Consider the following 23084-nt stretch of genomic DNA (forward strand, 5'->3'; position numbering starts at 1 on the left):
AAAGTTCAGCTCTCGGTGAGCAAAACTCAACTGCAGGAAGAGGGAAGTAGAAATAGGGAAGAGGAAGCAACGGGGAAGCAAAAATGGTTTCAAATGCCTTTGTAATTGTCTGTGGATCAGACATGAGGCTGGTGACTCCCACTGACACCTGCCAGCATGACACCACCATGGCTCACTCAGACACCTGAGTGCGACTGAAAGATTTATCTCCAGACAAGTAATGGAGATGGTGGTATCGAGGGAGCAGACAGACATGAAAGAGAGTGGAGCATGGGGAATCACTCACAGGCAGGAAACTTGGGCACCCAAATCTGGAGAAAGAAGGGAACAGGTCTCTCGGAGCTTCTGGTATTTGAGCATTACCTGTCATTTTGTTTCTACCCTTCTTCTTTGCCTCCCCTCAGTGGCTCAGTCCCTTCAGCCTCCCCTCACTCACTGCCTCCCTTCTTCCTATTGATAAAACTCTTGAACCAGAAAGGAAGAAGAACGCAGACCTTTTGCAATACTTCTGCCATTGCATGAAAATAAGTTGGCAGCGAGGCCAGGAGTCAGGATTCCTGGGACTTGCACCCACACAGAGAGAGACAGCAACAGTACACACGCTTTTGCAAGGGGACAACCCTACTTCTCCAGCACTCAGGGGCCCTGAGTTCAGCAGGATTACATGGTGAAATGCCACATCATTGCTTGCTTTCTATCAGACAAGGTCATGCCCTTTCTATTTTAAGGAAATTGGTGTTTTCTGACTACCTGCAGACACTCGGTGGCAGCTGTGGCCAGGAGTGTGGGCTGGGTACAGCCCAGACTGTGGGCAGCAGGTGAGGAGGGGATTCTGCCCCTCTGCTTCACTCAGGTGAGACCCCCCCTGCAATGCTGCCTTCACACTGCTGGGATACCAACATCAGAAGGACATGGAGATATCAGAGCAAGTCCAGAGGAGGCCATGGAGATGCTCCAAGGGCTGGAGCCCCTCTGCTCTGGAGCCAGGCTGGGAGAGCTGGAGGGGTTCACCTGGAGAAGAGAAGAATCCAGGGAGACCTGAGAGCCCCTTCCAGTGCCTAAAGGGGCTCCAGGAGAGCTGGAGAGGGACCTGGGACAGGGGATGGAGGGATGGGACACAGGGAATGGCTTCCCACTGTCAGAGGGCAGGGTTAGATGGAATATTGGGAAGGAATTGCTGTCTGTGAGGCTGGTGAGGCCCTGGTAGAGGTTTCCCAGAGCAGCTGTGTCTGGATCCCTGCAAGTGTTGAAGTCCATGTTAGACGTGGCTTGGAGCAATCTGTTCTAGTGGAAGGTGTTCCTGCCCATGGAAGGGGTGTTGAAATGAGATGAACTTTAATGTCCCTTCCAACCCAAACCATTCCATGATTCTATGAGATCAGCTGCTCCCAGCTGGGCAGTGGCACCATCTCCCCCCAGAACTGATGCAGACTTCTTGGGTAGCAATCATTTGTTGAGACACAAGGCAGCAGCCCCCAAATCAAACCTGCCTGGGCCGCAGCACATCACTCACCTGTGCCTTACCCTGTGTGTCACCGGGACCACATAGCTCCCTGGGCATCTTCTGGGAGCAAACACCAAGGGTGTCACACCCACACTGTGATGGGTGTCGAGGAGAAGGGAGAGGAATTGCAATCTGTAGGGATTTTTCTCTCTCAGAGATCCTGAGGAGATCCCACACAACATTACACCAGAATTTTAACTTTCTTCCCTCTGAATTTACGCAAGATGAACACTGTCTTATAAATGGCCCAGCCAGGTAAGTACCAATAGTGACATTAATTATTTCAATCAATGTCAAACGATGTATGAGCTAATTGAGTTTTTCCTATCCAGTCTAGTGAACAGAGATGAAGTGCCTTGGCAGATGCTGGAACAGAAATCCACACTGCCCTCAGGGGTGCATATAATGGCATGGGATTTCTGTACGTTACAACATTCCTTTAACACCATGTCATCTAATGACAGACTTTCTTCTCTTTTTTAGGGGGGAAGGGATAGAGAATTAGGTTTGTTTTATGGCTTTTTTTCCCTCTGCTGCTTCTTGGTTTAGTTTCCAGACAGACCATGGAATACGTGTTCACTGTGAAATAAAAAAAAAAAAAGTAAAATAAGTTCTGCAGAGCAGAACTTCACCCTTTGGAGTCTGGGAGGGGAGTAACTGTGTGCCTTCTGACTGTGAGTAGTTGATTTGCCTTGGAGTAATTACTCAGTGAGTAACCTGTTAGTAAGCACAGTCATGCTGGGTAGACTGAGGCAGGGGGGTGGCCCTGGTGAAAAAGGGTGTCATGGAACAGGGTGGGCACAGGATCTGGCAAAGTGGAGTGGTGGCATCGGGTGGGGCTGCTGAGGGCGAAGGGCAGTGGAGGAGGAGGAAGAAGAAGAAGAGAATAAGAAAGAGGAGAAGGTGGCAGGGAATCTCCAGCCCCAGGGAGACTGGTAGGGGCTGAGCAGGGCAGCTCCATGGACTGAGGGGTAATTGTGTGTTGTGTAATGTCCCTGTGATGACACTGCTGAGGCACCTCCAGTGCTGGGGCAGTTCTGGGCCCTCAGACAAGAGAGACATTGAGGGGCTGGAGGGTGTGCAGGGAAGGGAACGGAGCTGGGGAAGGGTCTGGAGCAGCGGGAGGGGCTGAGGGAGCTGGGGGGGCTCATCCTGGAGAAAAGGAGGCTCAGGGGGGACCTTCTGGCTCTGCAACTCCCTGACAAGAGGGAGGAGCTGGGAGTGGGTCAGGCTCTGCTGCCAGGGAACAAGGGACAGGATGAGAAGAAATGGCCTCGAGTGGCACCATGGGAGGTTTAGGCTGGATATCAGGGAAAATTTCATCACAGAAGGAGTTGTCCAGCCCTGGCACAGCTCCTCATCCCTGGAGGGATTTAAAAACTGTGTGGATGTGGCACATGGGGACACAGGTTAGTGGTGGCCTTGGCAGTGCTGGGGGAACAATTGGACTTGATAATCTTGGGGGGCTTTCCCAATCTAAACAATTCCGTGTTTCTACAAATAATTTTAATATTTTACTGTCACCAAATATCTCCCGTTCATTCAACTGAAAGGTGCTCAGAAGCTGTCTTACATCCTTTATCCCAGGGCTGCATCCCAGCTGGTGCTATGTAAGAGCCTTGGTGGGGACAGGACTCTGCAGTCAGGGAGGTAGTGCTTAAAACAGTTCAGGTGTACGGAAATGCATCCTTGCTTCTGAGGCTCTGAGTAGTTCTCAGTTCAGAGCAAATTAAGAGGGCTTTCTGGCTTTACTTAGTCTAATTTATCACATTTTTCTGTAATGAATATGTTGCAAAATAGTTTAGCTAGTCCAAACAAAATGAACCTTCAGAGCAGTGCCAGTTTAGGTTACCTGATGTTCTGCAAATAGATGTGAGATGGAGGAAGATGATGCACTTAGACTCACCCTAGGACTCACCAGAGGCATCAGGACAGTGTGTCATGGTGTTTCTAGCTTCGCCCTGAGAAGATGAAATTTTGCTCTCCCTTCTTTCTATCCTAGGAAGTATTTAAGGCCAGGTTGGACAGGGTTTGGAGCAACCAACCCCATGGCAGGGGGTTGGAATGAGATGATCTTTAAGGTCACTTCTGACCCAAACCACTCCCAGATTCTGTGACCTTCCCAAGGGACCAAGTGGTGCTGGAAAAGTCCTGAGAGCCCTGAACTGCAATTGACACCCTTTGGAGGTGAGGCTGCTCCCAGCAGGAGTCAGTGTGATCTTGAGAAACCTGAGTTGCAGACTTCCTAGCACATCACCATAAACAGAGAGAGTAATAGTAGTAATAATAATAATAATACTTAGCACGTAAGGACAGTATCTGTTGGGGCTGTGAATGGGATGGTTCTTGCACAGCTCTGTTTATGGTGCCGGTGATATCAGCAGTCTGGCAGGAGGTCTGCTGCTCAGATTTCTTAAGGGCTTTAGGAGGTGGTAATTGTCTCACTTTTGCTTTAAACACCGTGTTAATTATGTTTTTAAACAATGGCTACAAACTCATGCTTTAATTCTTTGTGAAGTGCTCTTCACCATCTCTGTGATTTGAGGGGGTGAATATTGGAAGGCAGTGGGGGGAGATTACAGCTAAATATCATCACTAGGCTAGCAAACAAAAAAAAAATCTTTTTAATTTTGCTGATTGTAGTGATATACTTTAATATCTAAGGTCTTTCTCAGAACTTGAAGGCACAGTTAGCATAGGATCCATTAGAGTGCACTTTCTCTCTTTGCTTTAATTCAGTTTTCTACTCTGTTCCATATATGGTGTTGGGTGGTTCAACTTTGTGCCATTAAATTATGGCAGCAAATGCCCACAAAAACATAAAATGGAGGGGAAAAAAATAAAAAAGAGTGCCTCTAATATACTTTGGATGTTTCAGACCCAAACGTACTTTTATGTCTTTGAAAAAAACCCAAGTATTAATACATGTGGGAAAAGGAGGGCTGTGTTCTGCAGCCTCTAGAGGACCCACAGGTATCTCAGCCAGTACAGCTGCTTTTACCTTCTCACAGAATATGTAATTTTTCCTCTTAAATGAGGAGAACATGTCTGGGCCTCCTTTGGATTAATCACTGGTATCAGATGGCGTGCCTTCCTCCCTCCAGATGAAATGAATGTGCAGGTTTGGGTAATGTGCTTTTGAAAATCCAATCTTTAAATTACACTTCACTACTAATACTTCTTTTTTCTTCAATTTATGCAATTTGGATTGTGAAATCAGGGTAGTCAGGTCCCGTCCAATCCTATATTTCTTGTTTACCTGAAACTCCCTTATTTCAGGTTGAAAGGAATTTTCTCATCCTGGTGGTAGTGACTATCAGGCAGAGTTCCAGTTTTATTTCAGTGCCACTCTCCAGTTCTCAAGCAATTTCCATCACTTGGATATTTTAGAGAAAAAAAAAAAAATCAATTCCCAGCAGGTTGCTTTTCCTGGAACCGAGCCATGTGCAAGACTGTCATGAAAGCATTTCAGTTGGGTTTAATATCTGTAAAAAGCTATTAAAGAATCCCAGCCCTACATTTAGACAAATGAGGACTTTTCAATTATCTGTTTTAATACACTGTCTCTACTAATTCATAAATTATCGGGTACGAAGGGTTATGCCTGCTGTCTAGACGATCCCACCTGAGTAACTCGGGGCAAAAAGGCTCCCTGCACCCGTGCAGGTTTGAACCAGCTGGAGCTCATCGCCCGAATACCACCAAAACCTCACTTCACAATTACTATTGACGAAGCATCCACCACAAACAGCGGTTTGCTCCACCTGGATCATTACCATTGAAAAACGATGCTTCACTTCTCACTTGTATCCTCCTAGCAGAGCATCTTGGTTTTGGGTTGTCCTCAGTCTTTGACAGGCTCAATGAACTGTTATCAAAACATTTTTTTGTTTTGTTTTGTTTTGTTTTGTTTTTTCTGCTGATGTAGGTATTTCTTGACTAAGTCATCGTAGTTAAAAGACACGATTTGTCTCAGTTGTTAGCATTTTGGAGCATCTCATAATTATTTGCATGCACTTCTCCACTCTCTCTCATGCACATCACAGAAGTGTATCATACCTAAGTCTGAAATATTGTCATCTAGAGCTAAAATGCTCCCAGAGAGCCAGAAGATAGAGAAGCATCCAACAACTTGTTATTTTAAGCAAGAATTTGTGTTGGATTTGAGGATGAGAAATCCAAACCCTGTTCCTTGAAGCAGATTTGCACAGTGTAACTGCAATACTCCACACGGAAAAGGTCAGCGCTTTATAAAGTCCTTGATCGCAGATGTCTGAACACTGGATTATTTTTTTTTTGTCAAGCTGTAGGTCAGGGTGAGGCACACTGATCCTAAACAACCCACCATAAACATGAGAATTCTCTTTTTGCAACCAGGCTGATTGTCCAGCTCTGACTGGACAAAATTCCTGCTAGCATCAGTGGGAATTTTCCTTGGAAATGTCAGTAGAAAGCATAGGCTGGTATATTGTCATCCATGAGGACATGACTAATGTCTGAGGGAGAGAAATCAGCTTCACAGTGCATCTGGCCAGGCCACTGCAATAAACACAGAAAGACACATAAATGATGGTAAGGTTATGACCTATCCCATTAAAAAAGGAAGGAACTCCAAAATTACACCCCTACCTGCCAGCAATAGGAAATACAGAAGCTGGAGTTTTTCCTCTTGCTTTGCCTGCTACTCTGCCATCCCTTTTACAGCTATTGCCTTCTGACAAAAAGGGTTTGGTGTGTTTTTGTTTGTATTTAAGAAGGGGATTGTGGGCTCCTCCCGCTGGTAAACTGATCTGCGGAGCAGTGGCACCTCAGTCCTTTGTTCTGGGTAAGAAGGAGGGCACATCCCTGCCTTGTGGCTGCATCTGAGAAGCCCATCTTTCACGATCTGATAAATCTCCCTAAAGCCAAAATTCAGGGATCGGCTTGATAAGGTTAAGACTAAAATGCTGCTTTTAAGTGATGGACACCCCACCCTTTCCCAGTGCTCCTAGGCATGGGTGTTGCAATGTTGTGTGTGCCATGTATTCAGAGTCTAGGAGGTAGTGCATCCTCACATGGGATGTACCCTGGTGTCCTAGAATCATGGAAACACAGTGTGGTTTGGGTTGGAAAGGACCCTAGAGATCATCTAGTTTCAACTCCCCTGCCATGGGTAGGTCTATTGGCAAACCTAATTGAAACCATAAAGTCTCCGTCTCCTCTGAGCCCTGGAGGTGTCAGGAGAAGGAATTATAGGGTTACAAACACTCCTAGTTCTCATGTCAGCCCCAACTCTTTCCATATATCCCCCTATCTGGTCCAGAGCTTGCCATGGGTAACTATAGGTAACTACAAATAAAACATGCAGGCAGTTCATGCACCTGGAAAATGTACTTAATTGAAATAAAGAGGATTTTGATTTCCACCACTGAAATTGAAATGTTGAAAGGAGTGTGTCAGCTATACTCTCCACATGTGCTTACCTTCAAAATGCTCCAGCAGAGCCACTTTGCTATTTCCTTATAGAAAAAAAAAATCCCTTTTTGAGAGCTTAGACACCAGAACAAACCTGAACAAGTGTGTTTACTATTTCAGGCGTCTGAAACACAGAAGTACAGGTACAATACAGATGAAGAGTTACACATAAGGTGGTGCATTAAGGCTGTATTTTTATACTAATATTGAGATTCCCACTCTGCTAGATCCTAAGGAGCTCCAAGGCATTAGGATCTCTAGGCTGGACTGCTGGAGGAAGAAACCACCCTCTTTCTCAGCATAATATGTCCCTACCAAAGGCTTTTGAAGGCTTTCCCACGTCCCTAAAGGAAAATATTCCACCTATCTCCAATCCTTCCCTTTACACCTCCCCTTCAACAGCCCTGCGTCTCCTCTGCCTGGCTGCTGGCTCTCAAATGACATCGTGTTCTCGTGTGCTGCAGCGCCCAGCTCCAGCATCATCCCCTCCCAGACTGTCTGACCTAAATCCCTCTCACCTCCTGGTCACAAATCCCACTGGTGACACTCGCCAGGAGCTGGGCTGAACCTTGGCCCCACTGGAGACACAGCACTGCTGCCACGAGTCATTTGAGGGACAGGGGTGTGACACAGCTCAGTGGACACTGTGTGGCTGTGAGTGGCCACCAGAGAGGCCACGAAGGGCAGGCACTGCTCCTGCTGTCCAGCTTGGTTTGTGTCGTGGCTGTGGGACACCAGATCCTTCCTGGCAGCAGCAGCACTCACCCTCTGACACCAGATCAAGTCAGTTCTTTCTTTCTCTCCAGCCTGATCCCTAAACCATGCACGTTCCACTTTGATGGGCATCGTTATACTGGCACCTTACATTCCAAACAGCAAGTTCTTCCGCTATCATTAGGGAGACATTCTATAGATTTAATACATATTTATATATATAATTTCCTTTACGTGTCCATAAGGGAGTCCTGGTAAAGGAGAGTGCCTTGTGTTTAACTCCTCTAAGCAATACAACATTCGTGCAGCTGAACTGTAAAGCTAACAAAATGTCAGCAAACAAAGCACATACCCAAAGTCAGGCATGTGTGAGTGCTCTGTTGAGTCAAAGTATTACCACATCCACATGAGCCCCCCAGAGCCAGCACTGGTGCCTGCCATAGCTACTGCTGGGTGCTGGATTTGGATGGATCAATTCCCAGGGCTTGAGAAAGGAGTGTTTTTCCACATACCTGTTAAGCACAGGCAAGGTTCTGTCTCACCAGGTCTTTTCTTATTTTCAGACTCATGGAATGTTTTGCCTTGGAAGGGACATTAAAGCTCACCTTCCTCCACTCTCCAGACATGGGCAGGGACACCTTCCACTAGACATGGTTGCTCCAAGCCACATCCAACATGGACTTCAACACTTGTAGGGATCCAGGAGCTGCTACAGCTTCTCTGGGAAACCTGGGCCAGGGCCTCCCCACCCTCACAGACAACAATTCCTTCCCAATATCCCATCTAACCCTGCCCTCTGACAGTGGGAAGCCATTCCCCCATGTCCTGTCCCTCCATCCCTTGTCCCAGGTCCCTCTCCAGCTCTCCTGGAGCCCCTTTAGGCACTGGAAGGGTCTCTCAGGTCTCCTTGGATCCTTCTCTTCTCCAGGTGAACACCTCTAGTTGTCCCAGCCTGGCTCCAGAGCAGAGGGGCTCCAGCCCTCGGAGCATCTCTGTGACCTCCTCTGGACTTGCTCCAACAGCTCCATGTCCTTCTTACACTGGAGACCCTAGAGTTGGAAGCAGTGAATATCCCCTTGCTCACACTTGCACTGAATCCATTTCCAAAATGCCAGTGTTGGAATGGCTGCTTACACCCAGGAGCACACGCACTGAAATGATTTCAGCCTGCAGTGCTGCGTGACAAGAGCGAGAGCATGAGGTCCCTGTCTCCCTGTGATCTGCCACTCAGCACAGAGAAAGGTTGCCTGGAGAATACTTTTCTTTGCAGACCTGAACTCTTGTAGCTTGAATTTGCTGTCTCGACACGAGCTGCTGTAGTGGAAGGAGACTTTGGCTACAGTCAAAATGGCATCATAACCCAGACTTTGAACATTGCTTGAGAGCTCTGCTCTCAAAATAATGCATAAAAATAGAAGCAGGACCACAGGCTTAGCTATTCCTAATGTGCACAAAAGGATGGGAGAGTGCCAGGAGCCAGCCTGCCCTGCCTCTGCCCTGCCTTCAGCCCGGCTTGTTCTCTCCTACCTCCCCTGAATGGCTTTTCACTGCTGTGAAAAGGAGAGACATACCCCCAAAAGAGCAAAGTGTGTTTGTTATTGACCCTCGCCTGGAAAGTGTATGAAGAGGGATCAGCTCTGTTTGTTTGTACCCGGTAATGATGTCAGGAAAAGGTTTTTTTTTTTTTCCCCAAGTCTGGTTTTATCCCCTTTGTTGGAAGTGCCTTTGGTGAGTCTCACACCCTGGTGCTGTTAGCAAAACAATTAGGTTAACAGTGCCTTGGCTCCAACTGTCTGTCAAAGGCTGAATTGCAATGCAAATTAACTCGGCTTTAGCTCTTCAAAGCCAGCTGGGTTCCAGAAAGGCCCCCAGAAACCCCCGTGAGAATGAAGGTTTAGGGCTGGGGAGGGTGGGCTCCGTGGGATTTTACATCCAGGACCTAATGTGTTTGGCAAGAGGGATGCAGTACGTTGTACTGCAAACACATCTCCAAAATGCAGTAAATCGTATAAATCCTTTCAGTACTTGAGAGGGGCTTAGAAGAAAGATGGGGACAGACTTTTTAGTCGGGTTTGGAGTGACAGGACTAGGGGTGATGGTTCTAAACTAAAAGAGGGAACATTCAGGCTACACAGAAAGGAGAAATTCCTGTCTGTGGGGCCCTGGCACAGGTTGCCCAGAGAAGCTGTGGCTACCTCATCCTTGGAAGTGTCCAAGGCCAGGTTGTACCGGACCAGAGCAACCTGGTCTAGTGGAAGGTGTTCCTGCTCTGATAGGGGGGTTGGAACGAGATGAGCTTGTAAGAGAGATCCCTTCCATTCCAAAGGAGTCTGGGACTCTATGACTCAAACAGATTTTTTTCCTTCTCAGGGATTAATAGTGTCCCTTGTACATTTTGGAACAGTTTTCTGGCCCAGGTTGACATTTGAGCAACACATCCAGAGCAGTTCAGGCTGTGGGTATAACCTCCCTTCTGAGCATCCCCCCAAGCCATGCCCATACTTATCAGCTTCATTATGCTTATTTCTGTATTTTCCATATGGGCACATACATATGGTCTATTTAAACAAGCTTGCAGGGTTAATTAGAAAGCAGTTCTTTATCACTTATTTAATATTTAGCACTTCTGGGGTAGTTTTCACTTGCAGAGATCACAAAACTAGGCAAGCACCGATGGCCCAGGTGTACCAATGGGCAACCAGAGGCGCCAAAACCCAGGTCTCTACTCACAGGGAAAGGGATGTGCCCAAGGTCACCTGGAGAACTTATGGTGGGGCCAAAAAATTATATTAACTTCTGGACTCCATTCTTGTTCTCTATCTCTTTGCAGTATATACCATGTTATACTTTTTTCACTTCCTTGATGACAATTGTAGTCCTCAGTGGTGAAGCAAGAGGAACCAAAAGCGGGAAAAAAAGAAAAGAAAATTTTGATCTATTTTATAACAGTCTGGGAAGTTTTAAAAAATTAAGAAGCATAATGCATGGATTAATGGACGTGTCCAGTGTGTCTTTCACCAGCAAACATGGGAATGAGGTCTTTTTTTTTCCCCTCTCAATTCACCATATGCATCACAGGAAAAAGGGATTGAGGTTCTCTGAGGAAGTGAGGAAATCAGCCTTGGTGTACACAAGGTCACTTCAGAGGCTGCTGAACAAGACATTGAACTGAAAACATTACCCAAATTCCACTTTTCAGGCTGCAGAAGTGACCATTTTAAATGCAATGGGATTTTTTTTTTTTTTTTTTGCACATGCAGCAGACCCAGACACTGATGCTGTTCCGATTTGGTCCCTGCTGTCACCCTGAGGCCGGAGGGCTGTGCCCTGGGCTCCCCACAGCTCACTCCTGCTCTTACTCCACCTTGGCTACAGCATCAGCTACTGCAGAATTCAAGGAGCTGCTTAATGAGCATCTTTTACTTTTACCTTTAATTATTTGGAGGTGCAGTGAGGAGTCCACCCGCTTCCTCAGACTCCAGCTGTATAGCAAGCCTTCCTAAATTGTCCTTTCTGATGCAAGAAAATAATGTTCTTCCCCTCCTCAATTTTTCCCCTACTATTTATCAAGATATTGAGCAGATTTGTGCCTGGGTGGGTTTAGTCTCGTTAAGATTTGACCAGGCTGCTTCGGAAACTAGCCCCTTTCTAGCTAATTTAGATCCACGTTCTGCAAATACCAGGCCTGTTTGGAGCATCCCTAATCAACTCACGTGAATATTTGTACAACTGAGCTCTAAAATTATCCCTGCCCTCCTGCCTACACCAAAGGCAGGGGTCCAGGACAGGCACCCCCAGGGATGCCCTGCCTGCACGGCACAGGTCATCTCCTGTTTTATGTGGTTTATGGCTGGTGTGGTGCTTAGTTGGGTCTATTCGTTTCAGGTTTGGATTTGAACTGTATTTGCTTGTAGCAGCCGTGATTTAAGAGCCTTGGCTCTTCCTTCCGACGCGATAACTGACTTAGTGACCTTAAAGCAACTTATCCGCCCGCAGTTATTCTGTGAAAAAGGAGCTGCTCCTCCGTGGGAGTGCGTGCGGGATGGGGACCCCTGGGGAGTTCTCCTGCCCTGCCAAGCCTGGCGCTAGGAAGTCTGGCCGGACTTCCCAGCTCGGCCACAGAGCGCCGCGGGGCTGGCCCAAGAGCGCAGCCTCTTGGTGGCTTAGTTTCCCAGCCCTCTGCAGGTCCAGAATTGGAATGGGGGATCTGCGGAGCACTCAGGGTGCCAGGGATTGTTACCATTAGTAGTAGAACATCAGAGCGCCGCGTGCTCATCAGTTTTGCTTTACTTTCGGTGAGAATCGGGGTGTAACGAGCCCCCACGGGATATTTTCCCGTCCTTTGGTGACAGGTGCCGGGAAAATACAAATTACTATTACTATTATTATTATTATTACTACTACTTTTTGTGCCGTGCCCTTATTCGACACGCAGAACCATATCAATATTTTAAATTTTTTTTTAAGGTTGATTTGGTTTAATGTTGCAATACTTAAAGACTGAGCACGGGCACCCCTCCAGCCCCGGGGGCTCCCCACTGGGTACGGGGTTGGGGCGGGGTGGGGGGAACACACATACACCCCCTCCAACATCTCCGCACCCCCATCCAGGGGCAGGGATGAAGGTGGACAGGGGTGGGTGGGGGGGGGGTGTCACGGACCCACAACCTCCCCGCAACCCGAAGCCGCCTCTTGCGCAAAAGGGCGGTTGGAGATAAATATAATATATAGATATATTTATTTTTTTTTTTTTTCTCCCCGGAGCGACACGGTGTCTAGACGCCCACGTGACGGGGCCGGGGCCGGGCCGGGCCGGGCCGCTGCGCACTGCGAAGCCGCCGCCGGGGCGGGGGGGACCGGGGGAGGGCGCAGGCACCGCGCCGGCTCCGCTCCCGCCGCGCCCCGCGCCCGCAGCACGGCACACAGCGAGGTGCGGGCAGCGAGCGAGCGAGGGAGGGAGGGAGGGAGGCTGCGGAGAGAGGGGAGGGGGGAAAGGGGGAACAAAAAAAAAAAAAAAAAAGAAAAAGGGGGGGGGGAGGGAAAAAAAAAAAAAAAAAAGCAGCCAAGCCGAGAAAGGAGGAGGAGGTGGAGGAGGAGGAGAAAGGAGGAGGAGGAGGAGGAGGGGAAGGCAGGAAGGAGGAGAGAGGAGGGGAAAAAAAGGCACCGCGGCAGAGGCGCCGGCAGCGCGGAGAAGGGTCGGCGGCCGGCGGGCACCCCCGCACCCATGTAAGCACCGCCGGGAGCGGCGGGCCCGGCTCGGCCCGGCGCGGCTGCTGGGCAAGGCAGGCAGGAAGAAGAGGGACGCAGCCCCACTTTTCGCCTTCTTCTTCTTCTTCTCTCTTTTTTTTTTTTTTTATTTTTTTTTTTTATTTCCTTTCTTTCTCTTCGTAGCAGCCGGATCAAGACTCCGTGTGGATTAAAACCACTGGGAAGAAGGAGGAAAAAAAGACAAACCAAAACCAACCAAAAACCAAAAAAAAAAAAAAAACCCGCCCCGAAACCCCGCATCAGGACGACCTGGGCTTTAAAAAAGGGATACAACACTCTGGATGCGCTCGTCCGCCTCTTTTGTGACAGATGCTTAAACCGACGTCCAGACCTTAGGGTTGGTTTTTAAAATTTATTAATTTTTTTAATAATTTTTTTTTTTTTTTTTGATAAATAAGACGCCGGTTTAGCTCGCGTTTTTCAGTTTCGCCTCCCGATTCTGCCGTGCGCCGCATCCCTGCCCCCGCGCCCCTTCCCCGGCGTGGCGGGTTGATGGGCGCCGCGGCCCCCGAGCGCCCGAGGCTCCCCCGCGTCTCGGGCCGCGCTCCGCACCCGCGCAGGGCGGCGCGGCGCCGGCAGCCCCCGCCCGCCTCCCCCCGCGCCGGGCGCCGCGGGCTCTAGACGGGGATTTTTTTTTTTTTTTAAAATTTTATTTTTTCTTCGCTTTTTTGGGCAAAGCCGGAGCGAGCGGCGGCTCTTACCCTTCCCCCCTCCCTCCCCCCCGGCACCTCCTCCCTTTATTTTTTTCTTTCTTTTTTTTTTTTTTTCCCTCCCCGTCCTTTAAATTTTATTTTTTTTTGGGGGTGCAATTTTTTTAATTTTAATTTTCTCGCAGCGGGCGGAGGCGCGGCCGGCGCATCCCCCCGCGGGAGGCGGCGGGACCCGCGGCCCCAGCGCGGAGACTGGCGCATGCCACGACCCGCCTCGGCCCCGCTGCCCCCCGCCGCTGCCCCCCGCCGCCGCCGCACCCCGGCTGCCGGCCCCTTCATGCTCGGCGGACGACATGCCCGTTTTGTAGCCGGGGGCCCCTCCTCTCGTCCCGCATGTTCAGGACCAAACGCTCGGTGCTCGTCCGGCGGCTCTGGCGGAGCCGCGCGCCCGGCGGCGAGGAGGAGGAGGAGGCGGCGGCGGGCGAGCCCGGCGCGGCGGCGGCGGGGGCCGAGCCCCGGGCGCACCTGGGCGGGGGTCGCGGGTGCTGCCCGGGCAAGGCGGCCCGCGGCGGGCGGGCGGCGGCGGGCGCGGAGGCGGAACTGAAGGCGCTGACCCACGCCGTGCTGAAGCGGCTGAAGGAGCGGCAGCTGGAGGGGCTGCTGCACGCCGTGGAGTCCCGCGGCGGGGCGCGGACCCCCTGCCTGCTGCTGCCCGCCAAGGCCGACTCGCGGCTGGGGCAGCACTGGTACCCGCTGCCGGTGCTGCTCTGCAAGGTGTTCCGCTGGCCCGACCTCCGCCACTGCTCAGAAGTGAAGCGGTTATGTTGCTGTGAATCCTACGGCAAGGCTCACCCCGAGCTCGTCTGCTGCAACCCGCACCACCTCAGCCGGCTCTGCGAGCTAGGTACGGGCGGCGGGGAGGGATGGCGGGGGGTGTGCTGGGGATGCAGGGGGGGATGGAGGGGCTGCAGAGGTGCTAGGGGGTGGAGGAATTAACAGGGCTGTAAGGGATGGAGGGCATGCAGGAATAATATAGGGGGTGCAAGGGATGGAGGGCATAAAAGTGCAGGGGTTGGAGAGAATGCAGGGGTGCAGGGGCTAGAGGTGTGCAGGTGATGGAGGGATTGCGGGAATATAGGGGATACGGGGATGCAGGGGTATAGGAAATACAGAGTTGCAGGGGATGGAGGTGATGCAGGAGTATAAGGGTGCAGGGGATGGAGGGGATTCAGGGATATAGGGGTACAGGGTCTCAGGGGAGGGACGGGATGCAGGGGTACAGGGGAGGGAGGACATAAAGGGGTGCAGGGGATAGAGGTGTGCAGGAGATGGAAGGGTTGCAGGGGATGCATGTGTGAAGGGGATACAGGAACGCATGGGTGCAGCCCCACTCACCTCCCAGCCCACTAAACATTTTTTTTTTTCCTCCTGGAAAAAAAAAACAAACCCAAACAAACAAAAAACAACCAAAACCCCCAAAACAACCCACAACAAACGACAAAGCCCATCGCACACGCACAAAACCTTTCCACTGCCGTGGTTTATGTGTTTCTTCTGTATTTAGAGGAGGGGGTGACCCCCCCTACTTCCCCATCGGCGCCCCCCTCCCCTCCCGGGGGCCCCGGCGCTGCCTCCCCGCCGTCCCCGCGCGGTGCCGGGGGATTAGGGGCCGGGCGGCCCCGGCGCTGCCGCGGCTCCGCCGAGCCAAGGAGGCCCCGATCAGACAGCCCGAGCGGCAGATAGCAGGGAGACTGGCGCCAGACGGACCCTTTTGTTTATCTGACAGCTAAATATCAAGGCAATCACCGCCTCGCTGCCCTGCCTCCAACCCCCAGAGCTAAGACAAACAGTTTTGCTAAAAGAATGCCACTGTTATCATAAGTTCCTATCTTTTTTCCTTTTTTTTTTTTTTTTTTCTTTCTCATGGCTCTGCCTTTATTTTCTCTGTACTTTTCTAATTCCAGAGTCTCCCCCTCCACCCTACTCCAGATATCCAATGGATTTTCTCAAACCAACTGGTAAGTGGACTTTTTTTCAATACAGATAAAAGAGAGATAAAAAAAGGGAAAACAGACCCTTTCTCAGGGAAAACAGTGTCCTGACTTTGTCATGCATTTCGTTTTTGGCCGCTTTAGTGCTTCTGTGCCTCTTGCTACCCCTGGAAGAATTAACATATAATTTATCTAAGCCACCTTGTGCACAAAGTAGGATTTTAAAACTCTGGCAGGAAACTCCAAGAGGGATTGCAATGCGGCACAGGCCTGTGCTGCTTGAGTCAGCCAGGAAAACCATGAGCTCCAGTTGAAAATGGCAATGCTCCCGCACCCCTGGGCGAATTTTTAGGGATTTAGGTTGGGATCCAGCACAGCATCTCCATGATGCCTGGGAATCTCAATGAACCTTGACAGACTTGTTAGAAATCTTTCTGAGTTTTATAGAAGCTTAATCCTGCCTCATCAGGTTGGAAAAAAAAAAAAAAAAGAAACCCAGGAAAAGAGGTTGAAAAGTTTTTTTTCTTTTTTTTTTCTTTTCTTTTTTTTTTTTTTTTTAAAGTTTTAGCACCACTCTGCATGCCTGTTGCTTGTAATTGAATGTCAGGGTGCCAGGGGAGAAGCCCATTTGAGGCTGGCACCAGCTCTTTTGCGGTTGTCTGCATAAACTCTTGGTTGGCAGTGAGCTCTCCGAGTGTGAGATAAATCAGGCTGGAAGGAGGAGAGGTGGGGGGAATCGGAAACGGGGCGGGGGGGGGGGGGGGGGAGCTCGGGAGGAGTAGCTCCTGGCTCCCTGAGGATTAGTGGATCTGGAGTGCTGGCTGGAGCACGGTGGTCTCTGTGGTCATGGCAGACAGGAGAGGCACGGCGGTGCAGGGAGGCAAAGGTAGAGGTATTTGTGAAGACCGATATCAGGTTATTTGTTTTGGGGTTTTTTGGGCCAAAGAAACGACTTTTATTAAATTACCTGTCTTCAGTTTCTTGCGACTAAAAGAAACCCCAACCCTGAAGCTGCTTTGCTACCTTTGTGGGGTCCCGTCCTGCCCACTGCTCCCTTAGAGGCTGTACTGTTCTTTTTCCCCCTCTGCAAACTCCTTAAGAACACAGATAAGTGTTCTTAAGTGTTACTTAAGTAAGTTACTGTGTTAGTTGTGAGTTAAGTGTTAGATAAGTGTTGCTGTGCCTCCTGGAAATAAGCAGAGCTGTTTAACAAACAATCGGGTTACAAGGCATGAGATATTTTGCCTTGGTGTAAAAAACAGGAGATAAAAGCTTATGAATGGAAGAGGGATACTGGGAGTAGGTTCAGCACTCCGGGCATGTGCTGGGGTGCAGAAGGGTTGTTCTGTAAGAGGCTCTGAGAGTCTGCTGGGTCACAAAGTTTTGTGGGAGTTGGCATCATTTTGACTGCATCCCTGGAGTGGTCCCCCAAGATTTCCTTATTTCTGCCTTCATGACCTTTTCACCCATTGATGATCCTGGCATTGGGGTGCAAAGGGGTTTGGAGCTGCAGGAGTGAAGGGTTAAAGCTTGGTTTTGGTTTCCTGATGAAGATGTTAGGATAAATCTATTAGCAGCATTTAAACATCCAGTCTGCCTCTGCCAGGATCTTATTTTCAGTTAGCTGAATGATATATTTATTCATTAGCAAGTGTTGACATAAGGTAGCAAAATGTGTGTAAACAGAAAAGCCGCAGAACATGAATGTGCCATTTCGAAAGGAAAAGTTATTCCTATCGGCCAATAGGAAGTGATTAACGCTGCCCATCGGAAGCACAGAAACAACTGGGTTACTCACCAAAAAGTCCTTTTTTTTTACTTTTTGAAAGAAAAATCCCTTTGGCAGCTGAGGTCTGACTAACGGGGCTGCGACAGGCGCAAGCGGAGCCTGGAAGTCTGTTGTGGCAGGTGGGTTTTGCAAGCTCAGGGTTTCTCAGTGTTTCCTCTGCGGAGGGTTTCCCGTCCCAGCATTGGTGCCGTCTCCTGCGACAGTTCCCCAGCTGCTGTTGAGGATTGCTCGTCATGGGCTGGTTAGATGGGATGGGGAACAGTAGGTGACCGTGGGAAGGTGTGAGGATTTTTACCTGGCCAATGCACATCAGCTCTCTTCTCCCCAGGGATCTTGTGTGGGAACAGCCCTACATTTAGACTCTGGCAGCGGGGCTGGGGATGTTCATCCAGGAGGAAACTTCTGCTTTTCCATCAAGCGTGGTAGTGGTGATAAAAGTTTTTAAATGTTTAGTGCTAAGCCTTGTAAGTGATTCATATGGGCAGACAGGCAGGTAGCACCTGAAACTGGTGATCATAGAATCAAATAATAGTTTGTGTTGGGAGAGACTCTAAAAGCCATCTGGTCCAGCCCTCCTGCAGTGATCAGGGACATCTTCGACTAGAACTGGTTGCTCACAGTCCTATCCAGCCTGACCTTGAAGGTTTCCAGGGATAGGGGGTCTCCCACCTTTGTGGGCAATCTGTGTCAATGCCTCACCACCCTCATGATGAACAGTTTCTTCCTTCTGTTTCCTCTAAATATCTCCTCTTCTAGTTAAAAACCCTTATGATGGGGATTAAATTGTGGGTTTTTTGGGTGATGGAGGCTGAGACAGGCTGTGTTGCAGGCTGGAGGAAAGCAGGGATGGACAGGGAGCTTGGAGTCTGTTGTAGGCAATGAAATGCCATGTCAGATTGTGTGTTGGTAGGGTAGATTTAGTGTTTGTGTCCTTGTAGACTGGAAAGATCTGCCCTTGATGGTTGGGTTACCTGTGGGAAGGCTGAAGGTCAGGCTGACTTGCTTGGCCATAGAGTCCCAGAAGGGTTTGGGTTGGAAGGGACCTTAAAGCTCACCTTCTTCCACGTCTGGACAACTTCCACTACACCAGGTTGCTCCAAGCCCTGTCCAAGCTGGCCTTGAACTTGCTGGGGATCGGGGAGGGCTTTCATCAAGGAGAGGACTTTTCCTCTTCCTTAAGAGGATGTTTGCAGGGATGGATGATGATGGCTTGCTCTGGAGGTGTGGGGCTGCTCAGCATTCCTGATGTCCCTACAGGAGCTGCCACTTGCAGCTGTGTTGAAAGCGAGATGGACAGTAGTGCCCTCAAATAATTCAGGCAGATTGTTGATTCATCATTAAGCGAGACAAGGGGCTGCAAGTGGTTCCACTGTGCCCCTGCGTGACTGGTCATGGTGGTGCTGGAGTATGAGAGTGCAGGAGACTCGCTGAGATGTCTTTGCAGAGCCAAATGCCCTCCTGTGGCATCAACTTTCAGGGGAGCTGGAGGTTTGGCAGCTTCCAGGAGCTATTTGAGACCTTGCAAGGTTGGGCTGGTGGCCACCAGGAATAATTGTACGTCTCTGCAATGGTTTCATACTCTGGGAAGGCAGCGTTGGGAGGAGATTAATGTGCAGCAGGCTTGGATGAACCTCTGATCCTATGACCTGTATGGTGCTGAGGATAAAATGAGCCCTAGTACCCCTTACTAACAGGAACCCTGGGCAGCTCTGAAGGGGATGGGAAGAGTGTCCGGATGAATTCAGCCATGAGAGTCCTGCCTTTGGGCTTATCCCATACCTGACTGTCATGGTTGGTCTAGAGTTAAGGTGCATTAGCTCTGTGTTTTGTAAAGAGACTTCAGAGAGTGGTTCATAGATGAGGGGAACTGTCTGTTGGATAGTGGGACACAGGAAGGGAGCTGATGAAGTCATGAAAGCACATGCCCCTATTGCTAGTGTTGTGCGTTTTAAGTTGGGATAGGATTCTGTTCTGCAAGTCCTGTCTGATGTGCTAACAGAGGACCTGGTCGTGTCTGATCCCTACAGCAAGAGAATGTGCAAAGGGCCAATTATGTTCCTTATCTGCAGGAACTCCTCGGGGAGCTGTAGCTGGGAGCAGAGGGAGCCCAGGGCAGGGCAGGGTGGTCCAACCTGCATTTAAGAAAGCATCTGTAGTCCAAGCAGGTTGAAGCTATCCCAAGGTAATGGTGGGGGGAATCTTCTATCTAGACTAGAAAGGGTTAAAAGAAGTGGAAAACTTGTTTCTTTAAAGCATAGAAAGCAGGACAAGGCATTTAGGGAGCCAAGGCATTTAGAGAGCGTATGGTATACAGTGTTTCACAAGTAAGTCTATTTCCTGTCTCCCCTATTGTTTTCGGTTTGATTAAGTATATCCTGTTAAACTGTATATTCCTGTTAGGGCTTCTACTTCACTCTGATAAAATGAGGTTATGCAGACAGGAATTTCTTATTCACTGGGATTTCAGGGATGGGATCTGGAAGAATTGCTTTATCAGTAGGGAGAAAATCACCTCTGCTCTCCTGGTGGTGGCCCTCGCTTTGAGATACAGATGTGAGCGAAATGATGTCATTAGGGAGCCCAAATTTGATGAAGCCTAAAGCCCCTAAGGACCAGAAAGTTGCATGAACTTTACAGGTCTTCTCAGGCTTGTCCTTGAGCTTGTAGTTCTGCATGGTAGTGACCAAGAAGCTGGAGTTTGCATGTAAGACCAGGAGATCAGTGTTGGCTTCTGACTTGTCACCTGGCGGAGCAGGCTTGGGATGGAAAGGTCCAGACCTTGAGCTCCAACAGCTCCACACATCAAGAGAAACCTCTAATGGAGCAGCCAATCTTACCCTGCCCTCTGACTGTGAGTGGAGTAGGTCCAGTTGCCCACCTGTCCCAGGAGTTGACAGCAAGATCTGTCAGAGCTGGCGGTGACAAAAATTGAGCATGGGAACGCAAACTTAGCCCGTTTGCCGCAAAAAGGCGGCGATGAGACGTTTCCCTTTCGGTTCCCTTTTTGGTGAGTTACAGGTGTCGACTAAATCGGGCGCATAAAGCCATGATTTAAGCATTTTTGGAAGCTCGCTTACATCAGGACGGTGACAACCTTGATCTCCTTACCCGGTGACGGGGCCGGAGAGGTGGCAACCAGCCTGTAATTTCTGCCGGTCTATAATCAGCGTTGGCTGGCGATGAAGCGCAGCCTTGACTGAGACAACGAGTTAGGGTGGATGCTTCTTGATGAACTACTGTCTCTGCGCGGACAATTAGTAATCGCTTCCTGCTAAGCCCTTTGGAATGTGTGTCCTGCTTGCGGCGATGCTGGGAGCCTTCAAAGAACCACCTATATACTGATTATTCTTTTTTTTTTTTTCCCTTTTCCTCTGCTCCAACAGATTGTCCAGACTCTGTGCCTTCCTCCACTGAAACAGGGGGAACTAATTGTCTAGCCCCTGGGGGGCTTTCAGGTAAGACATCTCTTGTTGTCCTTGATCTTGGCTGTGGGTTGCATTGACCGGGGGTCCCGAGGGAAGGCGAAATGATGCTGGGGGGATTTGGGAATGTCTGTCACTGAGAAAGGTGTGCTCGAAGGGGAAGTTGGGTTTCACTTCGGTGGCAGCTGTGTACATCTCGTGCAGAGGATGTGTTGAAATCCCAGGTGAGGTTCTCCTTTGAATTCCAGCCTTATGGCTCCATTCATTTTTGGACTGAGGCAGGAGGAGGTGTGCTGGGGAAGGCTAAGTGATGTTGACTGACTGTTCATTTGGATATGTGGATTATGGGAGTAGATGTACTTTTAGGAAGGATTCAATGTCAGGGTCTCCTTGACTTGGTGGTGGTGGTGGTGACATGTCTTGTCTCTGGGATGAGAACCATGCTTGGACTTTGCTCCAGGTAAGGCCGTCAGCACCTTGCATCTGATGCACAAGGGTCATAGTGCCCGGGGAGGAAAGGTGGTTCTGTTTCATGCAGAGATTATTGCAGAGGGAGTCGGTGATCCTTATGGATCCCTTCCAACTTGATATATTCTACGATCACCCATTTGCCATCTCCTTCAGCCCGCAGGTGCTGTTACACAGTGCAGGGCTGGAAGGCACCCCTCTTTCCTCACCCTGCTTGGGCTTTTCATAGAAATACAGAATGGTTTGGGTTGGAAAGGACCTTATAAAGGTCACCTAGTCCAACTCCCAACCGCTTTTCCAAGGTGTGATATCTCCAACGCTGCATGTCCCATTCCGGATTGGACAGCTTTGTGGCTGGGCTCTGTCTCCACCAGCATTAAAGTGTCTGAAACCCTGTACCTGCAAGTACTTGCTGATGTTTGAAGGTGCTTCCCTTTGTGGTGATGTCTCCTTGATTTATGATTTATTCATCGCCCTGAAACTGGAATTCAGAAGTAGGTCGGCGGCGGCCGCACGCGCGCGTGCGTCTGCCCCTGCCTCTCTCCAGGAATTGCGTTTGGTGTGGATGTCTTTAAGTGAGCCTTGTTTGTTTTTTTTTGGGTGTAATATATACCCTGTCTGTTATTTGAGAGGGGAGCATATTGTTTGTTCAAAGGCCCTAATGAGAATTAATCAAACGAAGGGGGAGAGGGAACAGAGAAGCTTGTTGCTGTTTTGTTTTTTTTTTTTTTTTTAAATTCAGAAGACTTTGGGGTTTTTTATTTTTTTTGCTATTGGAGCCTATAGCTTCAGGGAATTAAAAAAAAAAAAAAAAGAGACTGTGGAAAGAAAAGACAAGAAGCAAAACAACACAATAAATAAGGATGTTGTTAGATCTTTTTTTTTTTCCTTTTTCCTCCTGAAATACACCCATTGCAGAGGGGAGGAGAGAGTTCAGTTCCACAGGATACCACATGAAATAAGCAGAGGAAGTACTCGCTTTTAAAAGGGGGCTTTCTGTAAGGTTCAGCCTTTTGATAACATCTCGTCTGGCTGCTCTGCTCCCGAAGGGAAGGCGGGAGGTGGGGGCTTGGACTGCAGGAAATAACATGGCTCGTTCCTGGTGCCTCCTAAAGGGCCATGGAAGGGGACCTCTAGCTCCTTAATTGAGCTTCTTCCCCCAGTGAAAGCACATTTCCACCTGAAAATACATTTTTTACTTACTTTATTATATTGTTATTATTTCACTGGATTTTCTTTTTTTTTTTTTTTTTTTTTTTGTCTCCCTTATCAAAGGTTCCCCCCTCTCCCCAAGCCTGGAAACAGAACCTTTTACGATCATTAACCGCTCTTTTTTTCCTCCCCAAATGTAATTGTAGCCATTTAGTTTAATGAGGAGCTGATAGGAGAGTTGGCTCATGAAGGGATACGGTTAGCTACCCAAGCCCTGAAACAAAGCCGAATGCCTCCACATGAAAGAGCATTTGTTTTGAATTTGCTCTGATTTACTGGCATCTCCCTTCCGCGTGCAGAAGTGCAGAGCTGAAAATTCCCAACTGGAGAGACCGAGTCAAGAAAGGAAAATAAACGCACTTTGCAACAATCCTCCAAAGCTCACTTTCTCCTCCTTTTTTTTTTTCCTACCCCCTCCTGCATATTTTAGTTAGCAGGAGAGCGTGTTTGAAGGGGGCTTTAATGAGTTATTGGCAGGGTACATGGCCCGCTCTTTGGCTTGGTCTTACCTACGTTTGGGCAGATGGGGATGGGTGACGCTGGGTGGAGAGTCCAGCATCCCTCATCCCCTCCAGAACTGCACAGGTTGGATTTGCAGCTCTTTGATGAAAG

At 49.2% G+C, this 23084-nt stretch overlaps 1 protein-coding gene across 3 annotated transcripts in view; it reads left to right on the forward strand.

Moving 5' to 3' along the window:
- Window positions 1–12520: 12520 nt before the first annotated feature.
- Window positions 12521–23084, forward strand: part of SMAD7 (SMAD family member 7) — a 29016-nt gene continuing 18452 nt past the window's right edge. Inside the window, exons 1-4 of one of the 3 annotated variants that reach the window (XM_051803736.1) lie at window positions 12521–12602; window positions 13064–14494; window positions 15555–15608; window positions 20751–20825. In XM_051803736.1, coding sequence (XP_051659696.1) covers window positions 13984–14494; window positions 15555–15608; window positions 20751–20825 — 640 coding nt within the window. In that variant the 5' untranslated portion in view covers window positions 12521–12602; window positions 13064–13983. Of the gene's footprint in view, window positions 12603–12771; window positions 12899–13063; window positions 14495–15554; window positions 15609–20750; window positions 20826–23084 lie in introns of those variants that run through there. The other 2 variants (XM_051803735.1, XM_051803737.1) reach the window with 2 other exon arrangements.

This window comes from Manacus candei, unplaced genomic scaffold, assembly GCF_025592945.1.
Source record: "Manacus candei isolate 608988 ecotype Guabito, Panama unplaced genomic scaffold, ASM2559294v1 h1tg000059l, whole genome shotgun sequence".
In the NCBI taxonomy this organism is placed as follows: domain Eukaryota; kingdom Metazoa; phylum Chordata; class Aves; order Passeriformes; family Pipridae; genus Manacus; species Manacus candei.